Raw genomic sequence first — 21504 nt, forward strand, 5'->3', positions numbered from 1 at the left:
AGTGCTCCTTCTGAGATAGACGTATTTCCTGGACCAAAATATATAAAGTTTATACTTAAGTATGACTGTATCACCCTAATGAAATAAGCCCTTAAAGGCTTCCATGAACTTCAGGCATTTCAGTGGTGGTATAAAAGTAATACATAAAATTAAATTTAAAAGAGACTTCCAGATCACTCTGGACAGGGACCAACAGGAAGGCTCTGCTGCCCGCATCACCCCACATGACCCCTTTAAGAACTCTCCGAGAAGATCCCATGGACATCACCTCTGCTTCCATTCTGCTGAAAAGCTTGAAAACCATTCTGCTGACCTTCAACAAGCACAGACTGAGGATTTATAGCATGTAAAGTACTGGGCTAGATGTTGTTTCGAGTATAATAATAAAAAAGATACAATCTCTAAATAAGTGTGTTTGTGGTCAAGAGGAAGAACAAAGCCATTGTTACCTGCATAAAGCAACTGCCAAGAATTGGAGGAACAGAACATGTGGGAATTTAAGAGGGAGGGAGAGACACCTAAATACCTTGCTCTAGTATAAGAAACAGATTGAGAAATGTGTCAAGGTAAGAGAATTAGAGGTCAGTTCAGGAAATGACAGGCAGCTATATGTGGCAAGAAAATCTGATGAGAGTGAAACTGTGGAGAAATTATGAGTGACTTACTTAAAGTCAAGCTAAAAAGTCATTATCACTCCCTCTCTCTAACCAGCTGAGGTATCCAGCCTGCCCCAGACCACCTAATAAAATCATAAGCCAAGTCAAACTCACAGGCAACAAAGTCTCTTTTTTTTTTTTTTTTTTTTTTGAGATAGAGTCTCACTTTATCACCCAGGCTGGAGTGCAGTGGTATGATCTCAGCTCACTGCAACCTTTGCCTCCCAGGTTCAAGAGATTCTCTTGCCTCAGCCTCCCAAGTAGCTGGGATTATAGGAACATGCCACCATGCCCAGCTAATTTTTGAATTTTTAGTAGAGACAGGGTTTCACCGTGTTGGTCAAGCTGGTCTTGAACTCCTGACCTCGTGATCTGCCCGCCTTGGCCTCCCAAAGCGCTGGGATTACAGACATGAGCCACAACGCCCAGCTAACAAAGCCTCTTTTAATGAAGCATGCCTTGGACTCAGAGACTGGAGAATCCCCCAGGGTCCTCACCTGAGCCAGATTAAGGGGTGGAGCAGCTGGGTGTCAGATCTAAAGGGCACTGGAACATCACTGGGGAGCTGGAGGCATTGCAGGGTAGATAAAATTCACTGGAAATAACATCTCAGGTAGAGAAAACTGCAACCTCCAGAATTTCTGTGGGGTAAGCATTATATGTCATTGGAAAGGAGGCTTTGATTAGTTGTTTGAGATTACAGGTTTGGGAGGTAGGTGGAGAGACCCCAAGGGTTATGCTCAAATTCTAACAAATGGCCACAAAAATCTATTCCAGGGAGAATTGGTCCAGTGAACTATAGAGTGGGCTCCTTTTTGCTTGCATCCAGAGGGAGGTAAGAACCGCCACCACCAAGCCACTTTCTCCTCTCCTCAGCACTCGGCCTCTCCTCCCGTTGAAGGAGACCTATGCTATTTGCCTGCCCAGAGCACGGGATTGTTAACCTTCCCAGGGTTAACCCTATCTCACCCTTGATGTGGAGTCTCTGGTAGGGAGGAGGTCCTGGGACAAGAAGGAAGCCATGGGCTTAGACTCCCCATGGAGGAGCCAGAGATGTGCCTGACCAGAGATGCACCCCAGGAGTCACAGGGCAAGACAATTAGGGTTTACAGCCACCTTGACATTTTCTAATTTATAAACTGAAGCTTACAGCATGGCAAAATTAAAAAGAAAATAGTTTAATAATTTGTTCACTGTTCCTATAGAGACTACAGCACTTATGCTTCATATTTGGCACTGAGTTATACACTGACTGTTTTTCACATTCCTGGACACATATCAGTCTTATTACCTATACAGCCAATAGTCACCTGAGGAGCGATTGGGGTTTCTAAAGCGGTGGTTCCCAGCGTCCATCCATGTAAAACCTGCATCAGAATCATCTGGAACATTTGCCAGTTTTTTATTACCAGGCCCCACTTCAGGGCAATTGAATCAGACTTTCTACTGGCAAGACCATGGCATCTGTATTTTTCCTAAGATCACCAAATGATTCCTGCAGTAGAGCTTTTTAGGGCTTGCCTACTCTAATTCTTCTTTCCTCCTAACCGAAGAACAGTAAAACAATTCTGCTTTTGCAAGTTAGATGGGCCAAAGGGTTCTGGCAAATGGGATGCACGTGGAAATACCATGTGTCACTTCTGGGTCAGGACATTTAATTATTATTCTAAGACCCTCTTCTCCTCTGCAGCAGGAGGCGCCTCCTGCTTCGACAGTGAAGAGAACCCCATAGCTTCCTCCCTGTCCTGGGACTTCTTCTCCTGCACTGACTCCACATCAAGAGTAGGACAAGGTTTACCCATGAAGGTGCCCTAGGAAGATACTTAGAACAAAAACTATAGTAACTATATGATAAAAATTTGTTGAGGCTGGGTGTGGTGGCTCATGCCTAATTCTAGCACTTTTGTAGGACAAGGTGGGAAGATCACTTGAGCTAGGAGTTTAAGATGAGCCTGGGCACTATAGTGAGATCCTGTCTCTATTCTTTTTTAAATAACAGCGAAAAAAACTTGAAAGTGAAAAAAGAAGTGAGAAGGGATAGAAATAAGAGAAAGAGAAAGCAGTTTGTTTTCGTGTCTACACAGCAAACCACCTACGGAGAACATACTATGCATTTGTAATAGTAGAACAGAAACTCCAGTTCCTTTGAGTTCTATAAAATGCAAATTTTCCCAAGAAATAAAGTAAGGAAGTTCAAGGGAGCCATTCCCGTGAAGCAGCCTTCGATTTAAATGGAGTATATTTATTAGAACGTCACTTTGGTGAGTTGTCTGTTGTTTATTACAAAGCCACAGTGAGGGGCTGAGCAATCACTATCCCTTAAGAACATTTCCAATCTGCATTCTAACATCTTGACTCAAGCTAAGGAGGTGTCTACTTCCTGCTACAAAGGAATCCAGTGGGGCTGGGAAGGTCAACAGTAGCAACTGCTTTAAAGACAAGATGCGGACTTGGAACATGACATTGCCAATGCCTGGGGCCAACACTGTGGAGGGAGATAGCTTCCAAAAGTGGGGAGATTAATCAATATCAGAACAAGCCTGTCCTTGGGAATCCCCTACACGGTGCAGAGTCGGACTTCCAGGTTAGAGTCTCAAGAGTTCATAGCTTGCAGGGGTGTAAACCATACCAGCAATCCCATGACCCCTGAATCTTTTAGAGGGATGTTTTCCCATCACTTCTTTGGAGCAAATGCCAAGTATCTACTATGTCTGGGACATACAACTAGAAACTGGGGGCAAGATGTATGAATCTCAGGCCCTACGTGCGAGAGTTTTACCATCTGGTTGGGAAACAAAACATATGCATTTGACAATAAGCACCCGGTTTTACGATGTTAATTACCAACTCTACTGTCCAGAGCCCACACGTCTGTGGGGAGGGCAGGAAAATATAGGTGGACGATCAACTGCAAAATAGCATTAACAGAGACTATGGTCAGAGCCAACATGTGAGATCACTAGAGTCACAATAAGGACAAGAAATACCATCTGAGCCTGAGAAGGAATGTTCCTCACCAAGGAAAAAAACAGGATGAGGTGGAGACAAGTGCAGCTTGGCAAAAGGAAGGGCAGAGATGGAGATTACACATTCATTTCGATGAGGCTGCACCCTCCCTATTAGATTAATAATTTTTAATACCATCTGGATGTGGTGCTTCTATACATATTCCTTTTCTCCAGGTCACCTGGCACCACCTAATTCTTGGGTCCACTCTTCATTTTCACAGAAGTCCTTCAGAGCATACACAAGGCATGTTGAAGACAAATGGCATGGTGAGGGGGAAGGAGAATGAGCGTGAATGTCAGTTCTCTCACTTGCTGGTCGTGAAATCCTGGGGAAGTGACTTAACCTCTCTGAACCCAGGTTCCTCTGCTGTAAACTGGTGGCCATGATAGAGCTATCAGAAGAATTCAGTGAGAAGAGGTGTGGAGCCCCACACGCAGCAATTGGGCCAGTGGTGTTGAATCAATCACAGTTGTGATTATTTCTGATAAAGCATAAAGCTTTGTTAGGAAAGAGGAAAATGTGACCAGCCAGGGTCTTTCCCACAGGGCTCCTGCTCTCCAGAGAACCCCATAAGACAGCAGAGCTACCACGAGAGCTAACATTTATTAATGCTAAGGCACTGTGTCTGAGTACTTGCAGATCCTAAGTCCCAAAGATAATTCCAAAGTTGTTATCCACAGAAACTTATTGGAAAAAAATGGGTCTTTGCAGATGTGATTAAGTGAAGGATCTTGAGATGGGGAGATCATCCTGAATTAGCTGGGTAGGCCCTAAATGCCATCAAAAGTGTCCTTATAAGTAAGAGGCAAAGTTAGGCTAGACACACACAAAGGAAAAGACAACATGAAAATGGAGGCAGAGATCTGAGTGATGCGGCTGTGGCCAAGGAATGCTGGCAGACACCAGAACCTGGAAGAGTCAAGGAATGGCCCCTCCCTTAGGGCCTCCAGAGGCAGTGTGGCCCTGACAATATATTGAGTTCAGACTTCTGGCCTCCAACACGGGAGCGAGGAATAAATTGTTGTTGTTTGAAGCCACGTAGTTTGTGGTAATTTGTGACAGCAGCCACAAGAAACTAATACACCCTCAAAGCAAGTACTGTCATATCCCCATTTTACCGAGGAGAAAACTGAGGCAAAGAGAGATTCAATTACTTGCCCATAAAGTGGGGCAATAATTCCAAATGTGACAGTTGATACCAGAGCCCCACACTTTACCAGCAAACTGGGCTGCCTTGGCCTCTCCCTCAGACCAAGGCTGGGCTACACTTGGCCGGCGAAATCCTCCCAATGCTCCCGGTCTCCCTCCCAGGGACAGAAGATTGGTCACCCCACTTCATGATGTGCTAACCTTTTAAAGCAATGCCTGGAGCATAGTAAATACCTGGTGATACTTAGCTAACTCATGACACTGTCAATGAATTATCTTTCAGATACTGCTAACCACGTCTGGGGCCCCATCACATGGAGGTGGGAAAGGAGGGTGACTAGGGGGATACCTGTAAATCATGGAAAACAGGGGAGACCTGAGGTAGGGGAGGGTAGCAGGGACTGCCAACTGCCTTGCAATATTCATGCTCCCCTTTTTCCTTAGTGTCAGAGGCAAATTCTGTCTTTATTCAGGCAGACAAGCACACAGCTGAAAGATTACATTTTTTCAAGTCCTCTTTGTGGCTGTGAGTATCCAGTGAGATGTAAGTAAAATCAGTTGGGTAGGGTTTCCATGAGAACCCTTTAAAAGGCAGAAGCAGCAAAAATCGTTCTGCTTCTACCTTTTCCCTGCCTCTCTTTCTTTCTGGAATATACACATGATGGCTGGAGTTCCAGCAGCAATCTTGTGACCATGAATGTGCTTGAGGAGGGAAACCACATAGAGTTCAAAGCACATAGGCTAAGGATGGTGGATCAGAAATGTAGAAAGCCCCTGAGACCCTATTATACCATCTATCACACCAGCCTTGGACTGCCCACTTCTAGATTCTCTTACAGATGAATACAAAATCCTAATTTGTTAAAAACATTATACTCCAGTCTCTACTGGCAGCTAAAAACAATCACTTACTGATTCAGGGTATAACAGCAGCTCCAAGAGATTCATATGGCATCAGCCCAAACAAAATATTTTTGGTACTAGTAAGATAGAAATTGAGCTTTGAAACTTACCATCTGTTTAGACCACACACTAACCAGATGATATTCTTTTCTTTATTTTGAAGCTCACAAAAACCTCTCTCTCCTCCCTGCTTCCCCTCTGTTGGGCCTTCTTTCGGATAGATGTGTGAGTTCTCTCTCACACCCATCCTAGGGCCTGCTTCTTAAAATAATCAAAGCCCCTTGCCATGCACTGGGCTGATGCAGTGATGCTGCTGAAACCCCAAGTTTGTACGGTCTGTTAGAGGAAGTTGACCTTCTTACGTTCAAGCTAGCCTTACTTACATTCAAGCATAGTTCCACCCATGAGTTAGTATTGATGAAAACCCTGCATTTCACTGGGAAGAAAAAGCCTGGATGTGTGTTGATTGCCTAACGAGGTCTACAATAAGAACTGTGGCTCTAAATAAGATGACCCCACTCCAGTCTCATTAAAGACTAGGCTTTACCACCAATGTACACTTTCATTAAGTACTTTATGAGCCTGAGCAGGACTGGCATAAATAGATCAAAATACTGACACCATTCCCAGGCAACTCAAAGGAGCCCAGTGTCCTAATTTAGTCCAGGGAGGAGGAGGAGAAGTATATTTACCTGGAGAAAATATTTCTAAATAGAATCTAACTCCAAAATCCTATACTTTCTAGGAAACATTAGTGATTATTGACTCAATTATAGTTTTGAACCCTATAATCAAGCAAAGGTACCAAGTAAGAAAGTTAAACTGCACCGTCTGACAGCTATAGAGTGTCCATGAAATGATTTCAATTCATTTCGTATCTCATCCTTGGGCATCAGGATTTATTAGGCTCATGGCACTGCATAACATTGGTTTCCAAATGTTTTTACACTACTGAAACTTTGGCAACCACCCTCTTCTTCCCCAGATTTCTGCTCATTCCCCTTGTTCAAAGATAAAGCAACCAGAACAACTCAATTGATAAGGTGATTCATTTTTACTTCAATGATTTTTAATGCCTGCTTTCTGGTGGATCCTCCATGGGGTACTGTCTGTGACAAAGCTCTGTGTAGGGAAAGGGGGATTATTAAACATATGCCAAAACTTCTTATCTATCATCATGGTACTTTTACTGCAGCTGCAGACACGATTGATGTACATCAAGCAATTAGAGGGAAATGCAGAGGGAAGAAAATGCAGTGTCCAAGATCATGACAAAGACTCCAAGCTCCATGGGTGGTTAGGAAGGAAACAGATCAGAACAAGCCAGGGTCATGGGGGAAGCTTCACGTGTGAAGTGAGGAATTGGAGATAGTTCTTAAAGACAGGGGGAAAATGGATAAAGAAAAATATGGACTACTTCAAAAATTGTGACATATGTCCACAATCAGTCCCAGGTTTTCTCCAACTCTAATTTCTAGGACTGAACATCTGCAAATCATCTCTCTCCTTTCATTCACCATTGAGAAAATCTTTCTAGAACTGGCAAGTCAGGTTAGATATTTTTCATTCGGTTTCAAAATTATTTCTAATGCTTTGGCATTACATTTCAAATCCCTTGTTACACAAATTAAGGAAAGTGATTTTCAGAGAGATTATGTAACATGTGCAAGATTACACAGCAAGTGGAGTGGAGAAAGAGCTAGAAGTCAGATCTCTGGATTTCTATTTCAGATTCTTTCCACTCATGGTAGAATTCTGAGCACCTGGCTCTCCTGGTCCTTTAAATATCAGACATTTGTCCAAGTGTGAATATCCAAAACAGCAGACTGTCCTCAGAAAGGCAGCCTATTCACCCTCCAGGAGGCTGAGGGGCATGATGCATCATCTATGATAGCTCCTTCCTGCTCCTGGGAAATGGCATAACACAAAGTACACATAGTGAACTCCACTTATGTCCCAGTCTCAGCATCTGCACACACACCCAAGATGTGTATCGTGTGGTCTATAAGCAACGTCAGCCACCTACAACAGCCCTACCTTCTTAGGAACTTGCCTGAGCCACCGACCACAACCACTAGCACTGATAGGATTGCTGATAAAAGTCAATATCCTGATGGGATCGCTGATAAAATCCAATATCCACTGCATGTTCACCTGGGTTTCCCTTCCAAGAGTTAGCAGTCAGCCGACACAAATTGTGTCCCTCTTGAATGCAGAAAGAAGTGCTTGGGGACGTTGGCTTCTAGGTACGACACCTTAGCATGCCAGCTGCTACTAAGAAGCAAGTGGACTCTCAAATGGTGCCATGCATTCTGAAGCCATCTCACTCAAACCTGATGCCAAACCAACTGTTTTCATCATGTCTATTTTCTTTTTCACCACAGCCATTTTTTAAATATGTTTTATTGTACTTTTATCAAAGCATCATCTTCTGATTGAAATGATCAACAATGAGGTCCCAACTTCTTCCAGGACCCAGCTTGGTGAAAAGAGCATTGTAGTAATTGAATATTTAAGATTCTTTGGTGATTTGAATGAACCCAGGTAACCGGTTTGGTCACTGACCACCAGTGATCCCTTTCAACATGCTTCTTGGAAGAGTGACAAAAGAGACTAAATGTGCCTTTGGTAAAAATTAGGACTTCCTAGAAAGTTTTTATTACTGGGACCCTGGCTTCCCTCAAAGTTGCTCTAATTCACTGGGGAATGATCACCATTACCGAGAAACAGGTTGTGTGGTGAAAAGAAATATGGGCTGTGGAACCAAAGCAATGTGAGTTTGGTGCTACCATTTACTCTATAAATTGTGGCAAGTGTTTAACCTCAGAACCTTGGTTCCTGGTTCATAAAATGAGAATAATAATATCCACAAGCAGGAATGAATTGAAAAATATCTCATAGAATGTTTGAGTCATAATAAATGCCCATACACAGCTATAATGACGTGGGTATTTCAGGAAAAACACCAAATTTCTGTGCATATTAATCTTATGGAAAGGCAATCCAGTATCACATTTAGCTTAAACACTATATTTATTACACTCAGCGTACACATTTTCAACATTCTTATCTCCAATAGCTGCTCACATTGACCATTTCCTACTGACCCCTTTCTGAGATCAGCACCCCATAGCTATTCATCACAGCAAAGACACCACCACCAAGGGTCGGCAGATGTGGGATTGAAAGCAATCAAGAGTTTCCTTTGGAAATCACCCTACAGACATTACATTTCCTGCTACAAAGCTTAAGGAAAACTCTTCTTTGGCAGCTTTTCTGACACAGGAATCGTCTTTGGTAAACAAAACAGACTATGCCACCTTTGTGTTGTTAGAAAACTTGGAGGCTGTATTTCCAAGCCAATGGGATCTTTAGTCTTCCCTCCAAGACAAGGGGCCCTGGCTTTTAAAGACTTGTTGGTAGGACATGTGCTGTTCCTGAACATTAACAATTAAACTCGTCTCTAGGAAATGGAACATGGATGCTGAATGCAATGGGTTCTGCCTACCAGAAAAGAAGCAAGCATTCAAATATCTAACAGAGCTTGCCAAAACATCTCAAAAGATGTTCTAATAACCACAAACTTGAAACTGGCATGACAGCTTCTGGACTCAGGAGGTGACTTCAGAGGGAGATCCATGAAACAAGATAATTAAGATACTAGGCCCTGGATGGGGCAGGGAACAAGGTTTATTTTCTGCCCAAAATGCAAAATCAGGAACACAGAACACTGTGGCACCATCTCACCTAGCTATGCTCTGGGTTCTAGGATAAGATACTGCCTTCAGCATGAATGACTTGGAGCTGGAACAAACTTCTTACCAGAGAGAGAGCTATTTCTAAGTAGACTCAAGGCATCTCTGAAAATAGCAGAGAAATCTCCTGTGACTTCCTCCTCTTTTAAACACTGAAAAACATGACTTAGCATACTTATCTTTAATTATGATGTTTCATTCCAAAAATACAAACTAAGAAAACACTGTGTTTTAACAATAAGGAATTCTTGAAATTTATCAAATCTTCATCCCAAGTGTTGTCTGTCAAAAACAAAACAAAACAAACAGAATCCCCCAGAAGGTACTAGTAGTGCCTGGTGAAAACTGTCAAATACCTGGCTGTGTATATGCCTCTTTACAGGTGGCTCAACAAATAAATGGAGCTATGAGTATCTCTTCCAAATTACACACCCATCCATACTATAGGACTCTTCAAGCAAAAAAACAAAACACCTTCTCTTGGTCTAGATCAACCTACCCCCCATTATAAGTACCCAAGAAATACAACCTTCCCTATACAGAGTCAAAAAAAAGCCAAACCTGGGAGTCAATGAGGACCCCAAGTTCACTCACTTGTCTTCCGTGAAACTTTTCCCAGTAATAACGTTCTTCCCTTGGGGTACATAGTTCCAGTATTCCTCCACAATCCCAATGTAGTATGTTCTGGTAACTGTGCCAACCAGCCCAGACAGACCCAGGAATGTGAGGAGATAGATGCAGCCAGTTGGCTGCTTCCGAGGCATTTGTGGATGTAACTCGAGTAGGCAGGCAGCCTGCCCAGGGGACAAGCTGCTGGTCCCTCCTCCTTACTCAGCTCCTCCTCCTTAGGTAGCTTGGGGTTGGGGCAGAGGCTGAGGACTCGTCTAAGCAAAGCATGCTCGATGGGGGCGTTGCTTTGACAACAAAACTTTTGCCAGCTATCCAAGAAATGTGTAACTGGCTTATTTATTTACTTCCCAAGCCAACAGGCCTGTTTCTGTAAGTTTTGGTACCGTGCTCTGACACAGTCATTTGTCAGCCAGGATGACAGTGTGACAACCTGGGCTGATAGCTTTCCCCCACCCCTTCTTCTTCTTTTCTTCTCCATACCTCTTACAGGAACACATTAAAATCTGAAAAGTGAGCTGGTCTGAGTGAAGCATCAGGAAATACTCCAGGCACTAAAGAAGGCTTCTTCTCTGTCAGGAGGGCAGAGGAAGTGACATAATCACCATCTAACTTGTTTTATGAAGCTACATGAAACCACAAACTCACATCATAAAGTTCATCATAACAACGTAACACCCCACTAATCCTCCATTGGGTCAGGTACCATCTTCCCATATTCTCTCAAATCCCAGCAAAAATGAGAAGCTTGACAGCTCAGTTTAGTCAAAATGTTAGAGGCCACCGTCTCCACACAGGGAGCTGCCTTTCTCTTTTCTGGATGAAAATGATGAGGGGGAGTACCCTTCAGACACATGGAGACAAAATTCAGTAACAGGTCTTTGGGTGGAAAAGGCAGGGCCATTCTTCTGTGTCTTCTAATCTGTGCCCCAGAATCTCGGTATTGAAAGAAACCTTGATCAACTTTGGAAGAGAGTTACTCTCATCCCCATGAAGAGTTACTCTTGAGTGAGCAGCCAGGGAATGAACGAAGCAGCCTCCTGGCTTTCGAGGTTGGTCAGACCTGGGTTTGAATGTGAGTTCCCACCACTTTCTAATTTAGTGGTATGGAGGAATCACTTAACAGCATTGAGCTAGAGACCATAGAAGGAGGACTGAGGGATTCTTAAGGAACTTTTTAAAAGATGATGTCTGCAAAGTGCCTACCCTAGCCACAGCATAGGGTAAGTCCTTCTTCCCCATTCATGCCCTCTGAGAGAGACTGTATCAACCTGTGTATCCACAGACTTGCGTTTCCTGGCAGTCTTCTGCTTTCTTTCCACTATTCTTTTCCAAACTCCTATCTGCCATGGCTTCCACCAGTCTCAAGTAAGAGAATTCTTTTTCTTTAAATTGTAGCTGCCCTATAAATGTCCCAAAGCACACTTTGCATTAACATGTGTCTTAATAACAGGCCACACGCGGTGGCTCAGGCCTGTAATTGCAGAACTTTCAGAGGCCAAGGCAGGCAGATGTGGTCATGAGTTTGAGACCAGTCTGGCCAACATGATGAAACTCTGTCTCTACTGAAAATACAAAAATTAGCCAGGCATGGTGGCAGGCACCTGTAATCCCAGTTACTTGGGAGGCTGAGGCAGGAAAATTGCTTAAACCTGGGAGGTGAAGGTTGTAGTGAGCCGAGATCACATCACTGCATTTCAGCCTAAGTGACAGGAGTGAGATTCCGTCTCAAAAATAAATAAATAATAAAATACATACTGAGTATCCTGTTTCATATCCGGACTCTTAACATCTTTGATTTACTGATTTGTTTGTTGTATCAAGGACACTGGTAGAATAATTGCCATAGCACCTTTCCATTTAACTCAAATCTCCTCTTCAACATGAGTTTGGGAGCTTTAAAGTTTGGCACTTCAACAGCCACTATGGAGGAGGCCTTATGTGGTGGGCCTGAGCTTGGCCTCAAAGGAATAGCGAGTTAGAAGTTTGGGGATCTGTCTGGGTGTGGTGGCTCACACCTGTAATTCTAGCACTTTAAAAGGCTGAAGTGGGCGGGTCACCTAAGGTCAGGAGTTCAAGACCAACCTGTCCAACATGGTGAAACTCTGTATTAAAAATACAAAAATTAGCTGGGCATGGTAGTGCACGCCTGTAGTCCCAGCTACTTGGGAGGCTGAGACAGGAGAATCTCTTGAACCCCAGAGGCAGAGGTTGCAGTAAGCTGAGATCGCACCACTGCACTCCGGCCTGGATGACAGAGTGAGACTCCATCTCACAAAAGAAAGAAAGAAAAAACAAAAAGTTTGGAGCATTTGGAAATGTCCCAAACCAAATATCTTGTTGCTTACATCCCAAAGAAGCTGGCTATTTTGGGCCTATCAAAACGTTTATTAGAACATATTCCCCACTTTTGGACAAAAGGAAAAAAAAGTGATACAGATCAAAAAGACAAGAGTTAACTTCCTATCCAAGATACTGAATCCATATAACGAAAATCCAGGAGACGGCATTACCTAACTTCTGATCCAAAAACTCGATCTGCAGAATAGATCAGATCAAGAAACCCGAGTCACTGTAGCAGATGAAGTCAATGCATTTAATCTGTAGCAAAGAACTTGCATACTGAGGGCCAAAAGAGGGAAAGCGTTTACTAAAAACAATGAAATAGGGTTCTGGAAAGCTCTCTTAAAATTCTTTCTTACCTAAGGACAATAAAGGTGTTACTCAAAGAGCATTTGAATTCCGTAAGAGCTAAAGAAAAGAAACTGGTATGAGACCATGCAGTGTTCCTATAACACTCATTTGGGAAAACCCACATTTCCATGCCCCAATGTGTTCAACAGTGCCTAAGTTTTGTTGCAAAACCTGTGAATAATAATGTCCACACTCATTTCTGAAAACCCACAGTTAGATACAAGATATGTTTGACAATGTCTAAAATTTGATTAAGAAACCTGTAAGTAATAATTTTAATACTTTCAACTCCATTGAACACTATTCAGACATTTTTTTTAAGTCAAGAAACTCATTTAATAAACATTTATTATGTGAGATGGTCAGTTCTAGATATTCACTCCATTCCTCAAAACATTCACCATGTTTCAGGTATGGTAAATTTGATGTTATACATCAATAGCAGAGAAAGAGAATCCTGGGTTAAATCATATTTATTTGAAATTATGGTACAGGCATACCTTGGAGATGCTACAGGTGTGATTCCAGACTACCACGATAAAGCAAATATCAAAATAAAGTGAATAACAGGGATTTTTTGGTTTTCCAGTGCATATAAAAGTTATGCTTAGGTCATGCACAGTGGCATACACCTGTAATCCCAGCACTTTGGGAGGCCAAGGTGGGAGGATCACTTGGGGCCAGAAGTTTGAGACCAGCCTGGGCAACACCGCAAAACCTTGTCGCTATAAAAAAAATACAAAAAAATTAGCTAAGCATGGTGGGGTGCACCTATGGTCCCAGCTACTCAGGAGGCTGAGGTGGGAGAACCACTTGATCCCAGGAGGCCAAGGACGTGGTAAGCCAAGATCACGCCCCTGCACTCCAGCCTGAGTGACAGAGTGAGATACTATCTTCAAAAAAAATAAAAAAGTTATGTGTACACCATACTATAGTGTGTGTGCAATAGCATTATGTCTAAAAAATATACATATCTTAATTTTAAAATGCTCTATTGCTTAAAAATGCCAACAATCATCTGGGTCTTCAGTGAATCAATGTTTTTGCTGTGAAGGGTCTTGCCTCAATGTGGCTAGCTGCTGACTGATCAGAGTGGTGGTCACTAAAGGTGACCATTGAGGTGCTACAGCAATTCCTTAAAATAAGAATAATAAAGTTTGACACATCAATTGGTTTCCTTTCATGAAAGATTTCTCTATAACCCATAATGCTCTTTAATAGTATTTTACCAACAAAAAACTCCTCTCAAAATTGGAATGAATTCTGTCAACCCTGCTGCTGGCTTTATCAACTAAGTTTACGTAATATGCTAAATCATTTGTTGTCATTTCTACAATGTTCACAGCATCTTCACCAGTAGATTCCATCTCACAAAACCACTTGCTTTGCTCATCCATAAGAAGCAACACCTAATTCGCTCAAGTTTTATTATGAGATTTCAGCAATTCAGTAACATCTTCAGGCTCCACTTCTAATTGTAGTTCACTTGCTATTTCCACCACATCTGCAGTTACTTCCTCCACTGAAGTCTTGAACCTCTTAAAGTCATCCACGAGGGTTTGAATCAACTTCCAAATTCCGGTTAATGTTAATATTTTGAGCTTCTCTCATGAATCACAAATATTCTTAATAATATTTAGAATGTTGAATTCTTTCCAGAAGGTTTTCAAGTTACTTTGTCCAGACTCATCAGAGGAATCACTATCTATGGCAGCTATAGCCTTAAGAAAGGTATTTCTTAAATAATAACACTTGAAATTCAAAATTATTCCTTGATCCATGGGATACAGAATAGATGTTGCATTAGCAGACATGAAAACAAAATTCATCTCATTATACATTTCCATCAGAGCTCTTGGGTGACTATGTACATTGTTAATGGGCAGTAATATTTTGAAAGAAATTTTTTTCTTAGCAGTAAATCTCAACCATAGACTTAAAATATTCAGTAAACCATGCTGCAAACAGATGTACTGTTGTCCAGGCATTATTATTTCATCCAGGGAGTATAAATAGAGTAGACTTTCTATTAATTCTTAAGGGTTCCTGGGATATTTGGAATGGGAAATGAGCACGGGCTTCAACTTAAAGCCACCAGCTCAATTATCACCAACTAGAAGAGTTAGCCTATTCTTGGGCCAGGCATGGTGGCTTATCCCTATAATTCCAGCACTTTGGGAGGCTGAGGTAGGAGGATCACTTGAGTGCAGGAGTTTGAGACCAGTCTGGGCAAGATGGTGAGACTCCATCTTGTAAAAACAAACAAACAAAAACAAGAGTTAGCCTGTCCTTTGAAGCTTTAACGCCAGGCATTGACTTTTCTTCTTTAGCTAAGAAGGTCCTAGATGACATCTTCTTCTACTATAAGGATGTTTGGTCTACATTGAAAATTTATTGGCCTAGTGTGGTGGTTCATGCCTGTAATCCCAGAATTTTGGGAGGCTGAGGTGGGCAGATCACTTGAGGTCAGGAGTTCAAGACAAGCCTGGCCAACATGGTAAAATTCCGTCTCTACCAAAAAATACAAAAATTAGCCAAGTGTGGTGACACATGCCTATAATCTCAGCTACTTGAGAGGCTGAGCTGGGAGAATCACTTAGACCCAGAAGTTGAAGACGGCAGTAAGGCAAGATCCCACCACTGCACCCCAGCCCAGGAGACAGAGTGAGACCCTGTCTCAAAAAAGAAGAAAGAGAAAAGAAAGAAAAAATGTATTGTTGGCCAGGCGTGGTGGCTCAAGCCTGTAATCCCAGCACTTTGGGAGGCCGAGGCGGGTGGATCACGAGGTCAAGAGATCGAGACCATCCTGGTCAACATGGTGAAACCCTGTCTCTACTAAAAATACAAAAAATTAGCTGGGCATGGTCGCGCGTGCCTGTAATCCCAGCTACTCAGGAGGCTGAGGCAGGAGAATTGCTTGAACCCAGGAGGTGGAGGTTGCGGTGAGCCGAGATCGCGCCATTGCACTCCAGCCTGGGTACAAGAGCAAAAACTCCATCTCAAAAAAAAAAAAAAAATGTATTGTTTAGCATAGCCACCTTCATCGGTTGTCTTAGCTAGGCCTTCTGGAAAACTTGGTGCAGCTTCTCCATCAGCACTCGCTGCTTCATCTTCACTTCTCTATTATGAAGATGGCTTCTTTCCTTAACCCTCATGAATCAACCACTGCTAGCTTCCGACTTTTCTTCTGCTACTTCTTCATCTCCCTCAGTCTTCACAGAATTGAAAAGAGGGCCTCACTCTGAATTGGGCTTTGGCTTCAGGTGATATTGTTACTGATTTGGTCTTCTACCCAGGTTGCTAAAACTTTCTCCAGATCATCAATATCATCAATAAGGCTGTTTCACTTTCTTAGCATTCATGTGTTCACTGAAGTAGCACTTTTTCTTTTCTTTTCTTTTCTTTTTTTGAGACAGCCTCTTGCTGTGTTGCCCAGGCTGGAGTGCAATGGCATGATCTTGGCTCACTACAACCTCTGCCTCCTGGAGTCAAGTGATCTTCCCGCCTCAGCTTCCCAAGTAGCTGGGACTGCAGGTGTGCACCACCACGCCAAGCTAATTTTTATATTTTTTTTTTAGTAGAGATGGGGTTTTGCCATGTTGGCCAGGCTGGTCTCGAAATCCTGACCTCAGATGATCCACCCACCTCGGCCTCCCAAAATGGTGGGATTACAGAGCCACTGCACCCAGCCTGAAGTAGCACTTTTAATTTCCTTCAAGAACGTTTCTTGCATTCGCAACTTTGCTAACTGTTGGGCACAAGATGTCTAGCTTTCAGCCTGTCTCAACTTTCACCATGACTTTCTCACTAAGCTTAATCATGTCTAGCTTTTGACTTAAAGTGAGAGATGTATGACTCTTTCAATTGAACACACAGAGGCCTTTGCAGGGTTATTAAATCTCGACATTGTTGTGTCTCAGGGAATATAAAGGCCTGACGAGACAGCGATGGAAGAATGGCAGTCAGGGGAGCAGTCATCACATACACATTTATCAATTAAGTTTGCTGTTGTATATGGGCATGGTTCATGGTGCCCCAAAACAATTACAATAGTAACATCAAAAATTACTTATCACAGATCACCATAACAGATATAATAATAATGAAAAGTTTAAAATATGAGAATTACCAAAATGTGACACAGAGATATGAAGTAAGCACATGCTATTAGAAATATGGCACTAGTAGACTGAGAAATACATTTTGAGAGATCCCAAATTCTGACTGCAAGCTTCTGTCAGCTCATGCTCAATGCAGGGCTGCCAAAAGCCTTCAATTTGCAAAAGGCACAGTATCTGTGAAGCACAATGATACGAAGGGCAATAGGACAAGGTGGGGCTGTACAGGCTATATAAATATACATTTTTTTTTTCTCACAGAGTTTCGCTGTTGTTGCCCAGACTGGAGTGCAATGGTGTGATCTTGGCTCACTGCAACCTCTGCCTCCTGGGTTCAAGTGATTCTCCTGCCTCAGCCTCCTAAGTAGCTGAGATTACAGGCAGATGCCACGATCCCCAGCTAATTTTTTTTTTTTTTTTGTATTTTTAGTAGAGGCAGGGTTTCACCATGTTGGCCAGGTTGGTCTCGAACTCGTGACCTCAGGTGATCCACCCATCTCGGCCTCCCAAAGTGCTGGGATTACAGGCCTGAGCCTCTGCTCCCGGCCTACATTTTTTAACTAACTTTTATTTTTATCTTAATAGTTTTGGGGGTACAGGTGTTTTCTGGTTACATGGATAAGTTTTTAGTGGTGATTTCTGAGATATCAATGCACCCATCACCCAAGCAGTGTATACTGTATTGAATATGTAATCTTTTATTCCTCACCTCCCTCCCAACCTTCCTACCCAAATTTCCAAAGTCCATTATATCATTCTTATGTTTTTGCATCATCATAGCCTAGCTCCCACTTGTAAGTGAGAACATACGGTATTTGGTTTTCCATTCCTAAGTTACTTCACTTAGAACATTGGCCTTCAGCTCCATCCAAGTTGCTGCAAAAGACAATAGTTCATTCCTTTTTATGGCTGAGTAGTATTCCATGGTGTATATATACCACACTTTCTTTACCCACTCAGTTGATGAACACATAGGTTGTTTTCATATCTTTGCAGTTGTGAATTGCACTGCTATAAATATGCACATGCTTGTGTCTTTTTCACATAATGATTTCTTTTTCTCTGGGTACTCAGTAGTGGGATTGCTGGATCAAATGGTAGATCTACTTTTAATTCTTTAAGCAATCTCTTTTCTGTTTTCCATGGAGGCTGTACTAATTTACATTCCCATCAGCAGTGTATAAATGTTCTTTTACCACATTCACATGAACATCTTTTTTTTTTTTTTAACTTTTTAATTATGGCCAATCTTGCAGGAGTAAGGTGGTATCGCATTGTGGTTTAATTTGCAGTTCTCTGGTAATTAATGAGGTAGAGCACTTTTTCATATGTTTGTTGGCTGTCTGTATATCTTCTCTTGAGAATTATCTGTTCATATCCTTTGCCCACTTTTTGATAGGATTATTTGGTATTACCTTGCTGATTTGAGTTTCTTATAGATTATAGATATTAGTCCTTTGTCAAATGCATAGATTGCAAATATTTTCTCCCATTTTGTGGGTTGTCTGTTTATTCCCATTCTGTGGGTTGTCTGTTTATTCCCATTCTGTGGGTTGTCTGTTTGTTTCTTTTTTGTGCAGAAGTTTTTTAGTTTCATTAAGTTCCATTTATTTATTTTTGTTTTTGTTGCTTTTGCTTTTGGGGTCTTATTCATGAACTCTTTGCCTAAGCCAATGTTTAGAAGAGTTTTTCCAGTGTTATTCTAGAATTTTTATGGTTTCAGGTCTTAGATTTTTAAGTCTTTGATCCATCTTGAGTTGATTTTCACATAAAGTGAGTGATGAAGATCCAGTTTCATTCTTACCCATGTGGCTTCCCAGTTTTCCCAGCACTGTTTATTGCATAGGGTGTTCTTTCCCCAAATTCATGAGCTGGCTATTTAAATAAAACCTCATCTTAGCTAGATCTGGAAAAAGCCAATTCAGATGAATAATATTCTACCTAGCCTTAGCTGAAGTATCATTTTTAAAAATAAGTAAAACGGGAGTGACAAAATTGACTGCCCCATTCTTTAGACTTTTCGCTTTTTTGAGAGATACATTGAATTCTCCCTAAAAGACTTCCGATATCCCAAACTGTGACTGCAAACTTCCATCAGCCCAGCACTCTCCCTGCCCTGTTACAGTAAGTCAGGGCTCTCAGACCTCATTAGGACCCCTAGTACCTTGATGGTAACTTACTATTTCTCACCTGGAGCCCTGGGGCTTCTCTACTGCTCTGACTGGTGCCAGAGTGACCTTATTGATGGCAGACAGGACCAGGTCTCTCCACTGCTTGAGAATTTTTCAGTGGTTCTCCATGGCCTTTAGGGTAAGGACTGATGGTTTTGATTTGACTTTTAGAGCTGTTATGATTTGACTTCGGGGAACTGGGGTCACTCCTCAACACTTAGTCATCATGATGGTTGTGGCCTTCCTCTGAAGGGCACATAGCCATACTCATGGCACATGCCAAAGCCCTTCACACAGCACAGTGACCACCTCTTCATCTGCTCTCCCCTACACACTCAACACAGGTTTCTCACGGGCAGTGGCTGGGCCATGTTCACCCCTGTGTCCGCAGGGTCTGACACATCATAGGCACTGGAGAAATGGCAAACCAAGGCATGTGCAAATGAATGACTGAATGAACAAACGAATATGGAATGCTTGCAAATGTACACTGACTCTATGTTATGCAGCAGTCTCTGCACTAGGTCTTTTATATGCATTATTTTATTTCCTTATTGCAACAGCCCTTTCAAGGTGTGCACAAGTTTTACCCCTATTTTACAAATGAGGAAAAAGCTGAGATTTAGAAAATTCAGATTATTTTCTCAGTGCCCCACAACTGGTAAATAGTAGAGGTCTGAAAGCCAGCATCCCTACAGAGCCCATCGAGATGAGGAGAATGGGGGATGGTGGGGGGCACAGAGACCATGGTCGCCTGCTTCATGCTGCAGAGTGGGACCCATATGCTGAAGAAATATGGGCCAGAGCTGTTGAAAGACTAGTCTACAGGAGGAGGATCCTGAAATGCCCCTCCAGCTTAGCCCATCCACCCAGACAGTCCAGATAAAACCCTAATCATTACAGAACCTTAAAAATACCCAAACGTACCATTCTGTTTCATTCCTCCATTTTACGTCCCGAGCCTCCACCCCCACCTCACCTGTCCCTCAGTCTTCCCCCTCACCAAATTCCTTCTCATTTCCCCAAATCATCCTGGGCTCTTCCTCTCGGAAGCCCTTCTTGGTTCCTGCCATACCTATCACACTCTCCTCACAGCCCTGGCAATTAATCACCGTCTTCTCTGTGCTTCCTCTGTACTCTGCCCACACGCCTATCCCTGTTTATGCTATTGTTTGCTTACATGTTAATCTCCTTTAAAAGATTCTAAACTCCTTGAGAATAGCATCTGACCAGCTCTCCACTCCACCCTCCCACTACATCGGTCTCAAGAATTTATTACAAAAATCTGCCACTCAGAGACTGCTCCAGCCTCCATCGTCTGGATCTCCAGTTTTTAAACTCTTGCTCTTAGCAAGATCGTCTGCTCCAAGCTTTGAGGTCTGAGCACCAGGCTGCCTCACCCTCATGCCTGGATTTGGTGCTTAAGCCATTTCTTATCTGGATCAGGAGATTATCTTGTTCCTCTTTGTGAAGTGGTTATTATAGAACCAAATGCTCAGCAGGCCCTGAGGAAATAATATTAACGCCTGTATCATTCACATTATATCAGCCGGTATGCTGCTATACACATAATATCACTTTTACTCTGTGCAACCGGAATGCCCTATGAGGTAGGTGTTATTGTCTTTGTTTTACAGATGAGGAAACTAAGATTCAGGAAGGTTAGTAACTTGACTAAAATCACACAGCTAGAAAATGGCCATGCCAGGATTCAAACCCTGGTCTGTCTGACTCCCAAGTCTACACACCAGAGCTTCTCCGTTGGTGGGTATTAGTGGAACGGGGCTAACCTGAAAGCCAATGCCGGGTCAGGAGACCCTTTCAAGGAAGGAAATATTAGCATCATATGAGAAGTTTCCTCCAACATATCCAGGACCTTAGAATTTTAAAGGCATAGCACAAAGACCACACATGGGCCAACACCCCAACAAATGGGTGCTGTGATGAAACAATCCATTCAACTGCTTGAGAATATTTACCAAGCATCGGCCTTGAGCTAAACACAGTTCTAGTCAACTGGGAATGAGACAGACAGTCCCTGTCCTTGAAGAGTTCATAATCTAGTGAAGAACATAAATTGTAAACCACAAATAAGTTTTCTAGATTAATTAAATATTGTGATGAGTATAGCAAAGTTCAAGTTCAACCCAAAGTGAATGGTGTCGGGAGAACCTCAAGAGGTGGCCCAGCAGCCTGTTCTTCAGCGTGCTTCAGGGTGAAATAGAGCGTGTAGAAGCCCCACCCCTAGAAACCTCACCCACCACCATCAACAGCAACAACGAAAAACAGGACAACTCAGGGCGGGCCTGAAACATACTTTGGTTGAGTTCTCTGAGGAAAATTAAAAAGCCACGTCCCTGCCCAGTGGGAACATCCACTCTTAGGCATTCATTTTTTCTCCACTGGGAAAGTACCTGATGAT

At 42.5% G+C, this 21504-nt stretch overlaps 1 protein-coding gene across 1 annotated transcript in view; it reads right to left on the minus strand.

Annotated features, from left to right (window-relative positions):
- Nucleotides 1-10251, minus strand: part of HEPHL1 (hephaestin like 1) — an 81895-nt gene extending 71644 nt beyond the window's left edge. The window contains exon 1 of the mRNA XM_003941501.4: nt 10067-10251. Within this exon, the coding sequence (XP_003941550.2) occupies nt 10067-10236 (170 nt within the window). The 5' untranslated portion in view covers nt 10237-10251. The remainder of the gene's footprint in view (nt 1-10066) is intronic.
- Nucleotides 10252-21504: the final 11253 nt, after the last annotated feature.

Source organism: Saimiri boliviensis, chromosome 6, assembly GCF_048565385.1.
Source record: "Saimiri boliviensis isolate mSaiBol1 chromosome 6, mSaiBol1.pri, whole genome shotgun sequence".
Lineage (NCBI taxonomy): Eukaryota > Metazoa > Chordata > Mammalia > Primates > Cebidae > Saimiri > Saimiri boliviensis.